Below are 7,500 nucleotides of genomic sequence, written 5' to 3'. Positions count from 1 at the left end.
ACATGAAGATTGACAAAAATGCTTAGCTGCATCTTGTCTGGCATGTTAATGATTCTACCAGCTCATCTCCTTAATACTATTAATAATTATTTCATTACCTTTCGTTGATATAAAAGGCTATTGTTTATTCAATCAAGCCTTGTTCTATAGATGAATATTAGAATTAAGATAATTAATTAGACTTAAAGATAGATCTAAAAAAAATCATCTGCAAAACTTTATTTCTATAACTTCAGAATTGCTTTATAATTTCTTGGTACATAATAATGATAATCAAATTTAAATAAAATTAACGTGCAGTCTAAATCTATTTCAAAATAATAAATTCTTTTCATTAATCCTTTTTCATTAATTCATTCTACCAAAAATAAAACTCAAGTTATACAAATTTGAAAATTACACAAGAACTTTAATATTCACTTTGATTAAACACTGCCATCTTGATCATCATTATTGCTATTTATCAACATCTTCATCATCATTATTATTATTATTATTATTATTTATTATTTATTATAATTATTATTATTATTTATTATTTATTATTAATTATTATAATTATTATTATTATTATTATTATTTATTATTAATTATTATTATTATTTATTATTAATTATTAATTATTATTATTATTATTATTATTATTATTAAGATGGCGGGCTGGCAGAATTGTTAGCATGCTGGATGAAATGCTTAGCGGTATTTCGCCTGTCTCTACGTTCAGGGTTCAAATTCTACTGAGGTTGACTTTGCCTTTCATTCTTTCGGGGTCAATAAATTAAGTACCAGTGAAACATTGGAGTTGAAATAATCAACTATCCCCCACCCAACAAAAGTGGGGCCCTTGAACCTCCAGTAGATAGAATTATTATTATTATCATTACTCTTATCGAAGATGGCAAAGATGGCAGAATCATTAGCACACTGGACAAAATGCTTAATGGTATTTTGTCGATCTTTACATTTTGAGCTCAAATTCTGCTGAGGTTGACTTTACCTTTTATTCTCTCAGGGTCGATAAAAGCCACGAGAGCCACAGCCTGGTACTGTATCAGAGCATTATTATTATCATTATTAAGGCAGTGAGCTGACAATCATTAGCGTGACATTCCGTCTGTCTACATTCTGAGTTCAAATTCCACTGAGATTGACTGCCTTTCCTCCCTTTCATGGTCAATGAAATAAGGACCAGATGCACACTGCCGTTGATTTAATTGACTTAACTCCCCACTTCCTCGGAATTGCTGGCCATGTGCTAAAATTTCAAAACCCCTACAATTAAGGGGATGAGCTGAAGGATAAAATGTTTTGTGACGAGTCTTGCCGGACAAAATGCTTAGCAGCAACTGTCTTCATATTCTACCGTGGTTGACTTTGCCTTTCCTTATGAGGTTCAGCAATGGGGGTCAATAAAATTTCAGTCCTAGCCCCTAGAGTAGATAAGATCATTATTATTATTATTATTATTATTATTATAATTAGTATTGTCAACATTACTAACACTACCATCTCCATCGTCATCATCACCCGCATTGCCTTTATCATCCTAATCATTATTCTTAACTGTTACCGTTATCTTTATCATCATCATTGTCGCAGGCATTATTTTATCAATGCAATTATCAGAACCGTTATCATTTTTTGCCATCAACATTATGTAATAAATAAATCGTGATAATTTGTAAGGACAATAATTAGTACGCAGTTATTATTATTGTCATCATAATGATATCTTTCCTTGATCATAACTATATCTATCACCACCTTCATCATCATCATCATCATCATCACCATCACCACCATTGCAATAAAAATCAACATCATCATCATCATCAATATAATGGTATCTTTATTATCATCTTCCTCATCATCCTTCTATCATTATACAAACTAATCCTTTCATTCTAATTGCTGTTATCAATAATAACTTTTTTTCTTCTTCCTGTAATGCTTAATACAATGCAAGCTAGCACAACTAGTAAGTTAAAGGCTACTTTTCACTCCATTATTATTATTATTATTATTATTATCATCATCATCGTCATCATCATCTTCATCATTACTGTGACTTTAGAATTGCTAACGTGTCTGAATATCTTGTGTAATATCTCTGACCCTCACTACCTCACTAATATTTTCACAGAGGTATTTGTGTTTATTCCCCCATATTTTATGATATCTTTCTGTATAGTGTGTGTTATTGTATGCATGAAAGAACCCTAGTAGCAATAATAATGGATTATCATTATTATTATTATTATTATTATTATTAAAGCGAAACTATGATGGCACCTGTGCCCAGCGTCGCCTTTCTGGTACTTGTGCCCGCGGCATGTGTAAGGACTTTCGAGCGAGATCGTTGCCAGTGCCTCTGGACTGGCTCTTGTGCGGGTGGCACATAAAATACACCATTTTGAGCGTGGCCGATGCCAGTACCGTCTGACTGGCCTTCGTGTCGGTGGCACGTAAAAAGCACCCACTGCACTCTTAGAGTGGTTGGCGTTAGGAAGGGCATCCAGCTGTAGAAACTCTGCCAAATCAGATTGGAGCCTGGTGTAGCCATCTGGTTTCACCAGTTCTCAGTCAAATCGTCCAACCCATGCTAGCATGGAAAGCGGAGGTTAAACGACAATGATGATGATTATTAGAGGGAGAAGAGTTCTATTTTGATGCATAAATTTATTGATGATCTTCACAAGTGTTATTTCATTATGTTAAAGTGTTCAATTACGTCTTTGATATCATTCCATAGCTGACTTGTTTCGTTATGTTAATGATTTTTATTATGTCTTTCATTTTCTTCCATAGTTAAGCTTGTTTAACCAGTAACACTCAAACAAGCATCTTGCCAACCATGGTCTTACACCCATTGTTATTGAGGGTGAAGAAATGACAGAACCGTTAAAATGTTTGAGGACAAAATGCCTCACTCTATGTCTGCCACCGAGGTCGACTTATTCTTTTTATCTTTCCAGCATTCATCATCTTTGTTTCAATGCACACTTTTCCATACTTGCATGGAGCACCTGGATGGAATTTGCTGAAGCAAATTTACTTAAGTTAGATGCTCTTCCTGTCACCAACCCTCCATCTGTTTCCAAGGAAGGCAATATCTCCCAAATGAATAGAAATGTTTGCATGAAAGATTGGAAGAGAATGATAACATGTGTATGGCAGAGATGCTCATTTACAATTGCTGCTTGGGGTCAAAACAAGAAGATACACATGCACAGATACAAACACACACACACATACATATATAAGTTAAAAAACATATAGTAAATGCACAAACAGACACAAAATGTCCCCAATTCCTCATCAGTTACCGGCCAAAGAGCCCAACACAATTTCATGCCTTGAACGATAGCATTGCTTCCCATCTGATGGCACTGGCAAGAGCTGCCAGAAATATGGGACCGAGAACATAGTAGAAAACACTTGCCCAAGGTGCCACGTAGTGGGACTGAACCTTGAACCATGTAGTTTGGAAACAAATGCCTTACCACATAGCCACAACTCATAAAATAAGTGCCAGTCAAGTACCAGTGTCAATGTTATCGACTATCCCCTAAACCCCAAATTTCAGGCTTTGTGCCTATAAAAAAAAGGACTATTTCTGTTAGGATTCTTCTTCATATTATTATTATTAAAAAATTATCAACATATTCGAAAAGGGTAGTAATCAGAAATTCATACATACACATACATATATATATATATATATATATATATATATACAAGCATACATACTTATATATACATACAGATAAATACTTATATATGCTTACATGTAGATACATACAAACATACATACATATATATATATATATATATATATATATATATATATATAAATTACAATCAAAGAAAATAATGAAAGAGGTAGGGATGAGGAAAGAGAGGGTGTGAGTTGATATGTTGTGATGGAAGTGGTAGGGATGGTAGAAGAGAATGAAGAAGATGAAGTAGAAAAAAAAAATATGATATCAATGAAATGAAAGAGGAGAAAAATAGGAGAAATGGAGGTGGGAAGGGAATTTGAACCAAGAGAGGGAAAGTCGGAATGAGCAATTATCCACAAATATTTTGGTTGCGTTCCTTATTCTTTTGTAGATGGAACGAACCCTATTCCAGATTGTAAATATAACAGCAGTAGTGACTGTGGTGGTGGTGGTGATGTTGGTGGAGGTGGCAGTAGTAGTAGTAGTAGTAGTAGTAGTAGTAGTAGTAGTAGTAGTAGTAGTAGTAGTAGCAGCAGCAGCAGCAGAAGAAGAAGAGGAAATTACTGCTTGAGGCAATGTCTTTTATGATGAAGTTGATGAAGTAGAACATAGCAACAAAGACAACAACAACATAAAAAAACATCAACAACAACAACACAACAAAATACAAGAAATATGAAAAAAATAAAATTAAAACTACACCTCTTCATCACAACCATTTCTTTCATCCTCCTTCTCTCTCCCCAAAACAACCCCATGGTGAGAGAATATTTGCGTAGGTAGGTAGGTAGGTAGGTTGGTGGTGATACAGTAATGGTATTTAGAAAATTAAATTCTAATTGTGTGTGTGTGTGTGTGTGTGTGTGTGTGCTAATATATACATATGCATGTCAGTAGAATATACTTAAGAGACTGTGTCACTAAAATAAAATAAATGTTTGTTATTGGGCTACGTGCTGAATACTCTGTCTTAGGAGTAGGACCAAGATGTCAATAGAAAATATGCTGAATACTGCGTCATTGGATGAAAAGCCATAATTGAAATATGCTGAATGGTGTGACATTGGATGAAAAGCCATAATTGAAATATGCTGAATGCTGTGTTTTAGGAGTAGGAACAAGCTGTCTCTAGAACATATGCTGAATACCGTGTCATTGGATGAAAAACCGAAAGTGAAATATGCTGAATGCTGTGTTTTAGGAGTAGGAACAAGCTGTCACTAGAATATATGCTGAATACTGTGTCATTGGATGAAAAACCGAAAGTGAAATATGCTGAATACTACATCATTGCATGAAGAACTGTCATTGAATATACTAAATTATTTGTGCCAAGTTGTAAAAGACCTTCATAAAGAAGCAAAAAAAAAAAAAAAAAAAAAAAAAAAGAAAAGAAACCCACTGAACTGTGAAATTCTTTTCCAAATACCCTGAAGAATTTTGAAGAACACAATTGGTTTGGACAGTTGCTGAATCTTGTTTTGCAATGTCTTATTTTAACAAGCCACCAAAGAAGAAGAAATAATAATAATAATAATAATAATAATAATAATAATAGTAATAATAATAATAAACTAAAGCATCTGTTTTTCCTCTACGGTGCTTAACTGCAGCTAAAAGGATGACCGAGGAGGGTGGAATAGTGGGGAGACATTTAGCAGATGTCATTGCCAGGAATTCAGTACCAATGTATCAAAAGATGGTCTTTGGTCTTCTTTGGAGAATGCTACAGCATTAATAAAAGTCTAAAAGAACATAGTAACTTTGGCAATAAATCAGACAGACACAAGTACATCTGTGTCTGTGTAGTGTTGTTGTTGTGTTGTCTTTTTATTATTATTTTATTTGTTACTTCTTTTTCTTTGTTTTTGGTGTTGCGGTTTTTTTTTTCGTTTTTCTTTTTCTTTTTAATAATTTAGTCAGAAGAAAGAGAAGAACAGTTTGCAGTGACCTTTGCAGGTTTTTCCTCTCCCTGCTCCCCCTTCAAGATGTTTTAAAAGATGGCACCAACACTGCGTGCGTATGTAAGCGCACATGTGTGTATGTGTGTGTGTGTGTGTGTGTGTGTGTGCTTGTGTTCTTTAATGTTTTCTCTTTGAAATGGCCCAACCCACCCACACCGCCAACCCCCTCCACCACGGTCCCATTAGTCCATTTAAGCATGTGCACAAACGTACACATATGTTCAGATGCAGTTGAATGTCTTTCCTTTTGAAACCATGTTTCCCCATTAGTGCATGTGTACATGTGCACCTTCACATGCACGCATGCATGCATTTCAAACACCATCACATGTTCAAACGTGCATTTCCATATTTCAGTAAAAATTAAATGTTTACAGAGAGACTGATGCATAACCTGGGTATTGGCAGGTCAATATCTGCAGCAGCAATGAGGCAGTAAGGTGGCAGAATTGTTGGCATGATGGGCAAAATGCTTAGCAGTATTTCAACTGTCTTTACGTTCTGAGTTCAAATCCCACCTAGGTTGGCTTTGCCTTTCAACCTTGCAAGGTCGATAAAATAAGTCCCGGTTCAGCACTGATGTCGATGTAATTGACTTAGCCCTTCCCTTAAAATTGCTGGCCTTGTGCCAAAATTTGAAATAAATATTTGCAGCAGTAAAACCACTCTCTGAGTGGTTGGCGTTAGGAAGGGCATCCAGATGTAGAAACTCTGCCAAATCAGATTGGAGCCTGGTGTAGCCATCTGGTTTCACCAGTCCTCAGTCAAATCGTCCAACCCATGCTGGCCCTTTGAATTACAGGTACAACAGAAACAGGAAGTAAGAGTGAGAGAAAGTTGTGGTGGAAGAGTACAGCAGGGTTCGCCATCATCCCCTGCCGGAGCCTTGTGGAGCTTTAGGTGTTTTCGCTCAATAAACACTCACAACGCCCGATCTGGGAATCGAAACCACGATCCTATGACCGCGAGTCCGCTGCCCTAACCACTGGGCCATTGCACCTCCACACATGAATAATATTACATCATTAAAATACAATAGGACTTTTTAAACATTGAATGATTATGAGGATCCATTTGAATGAAATGGGGATAAAAAAAAGGTTGAGATTACAAACCTGAAAGCTGTATTTGGCATCCCGTTTAAGGCCTTTGAAGGTATAATTCTGGAATTCAGTCTTGATAGTGGATGCATTGTTACGATTGTCACTGGGATAGTAATTAACCTCGTAGAGTTCAATCTTGCTATGAGGCTTCGTAGGATTGTCCCAGATGAGTATAATGTCATGACCGATCTTTTCGGCGCGTAAATTACTGAGTTTGCCTGGAACTTTTTAAAAGGCGAGAGAAAAGAAAAAGAGAAGAATATCAAGATACTGCAAAGTTAGAATATAGTCTGATCTGACAATTTTAACATTTAAACTGAACATATTTGGTCCAAAATATTCTATCTGGTTCATGTTCAAACCAACCAGATCTGGCCTCTTTCACCTACCTAACAATGTCGTAGTAAAAATAAACAATCACGTTATTAGAATCTCAAAGCTGCAAGATAATACATAGTTAATTCAAAACAATGTGAATATATATATATATATATATATATATATATATATATATATTTGTTTTGCAACTCTGGCTGAAATAGGATTAATGTAATATAATGTAATATAAAGCTGAAGCAAATTAACACCAAATATACAGTGCATGTGTTTTTATTGGCTAAACTGGCAATATGACCATCCCCAAGTACAACAACATATATATATATATGCATACATACATACATAGATATGTATATGCATACATACATATAT

The 7,500-nt window shown here is 35.1% G+C and overlaps 1 protein-coding gene across 1 annotated transcript in view; it reads right to left on the bottom strand.

The window, feature by feature from the left end:
* LOC106882795 (ephrin type-B receptor 1-B) overlaps window positions 1–7,500 on the bottom strand; it is a 417,752-nt gene that overhangs the window by 83,324 nt on the left and 326,928 nt on the right. The window contains exon 7 of the mRNA XM_089343023.1: window positions 6,802–7,013. Within this exon, the coding sequence (XP_089199149.1) occupies window positions 6,802–7,013 (212 nt within the window). The remainder of the gene's footprint in view (window positions 1–6,801; window positions 7,014–7,500) is intronic.

The sequence above is a fragment of the Octopus bimaculoides genome, chromosome 26 (assembly GCF_046866305.1).
Source record: "Octopus bimaculoides isolate indiv1 chromosome 26, ASM4686630v1, whole genome shotgun sequence".
NCBI lineage: Eukaryota > Metazoa > Mollusca > Cephalopoda > Octopoda > Octopodidae > Octopus > Octopus bimaculoides.
The sequence above is the reverse complement of the archived record's forward strand: the minus strand, read 5'-3'. Positions and strand labels throughout refer to the sequence as shown.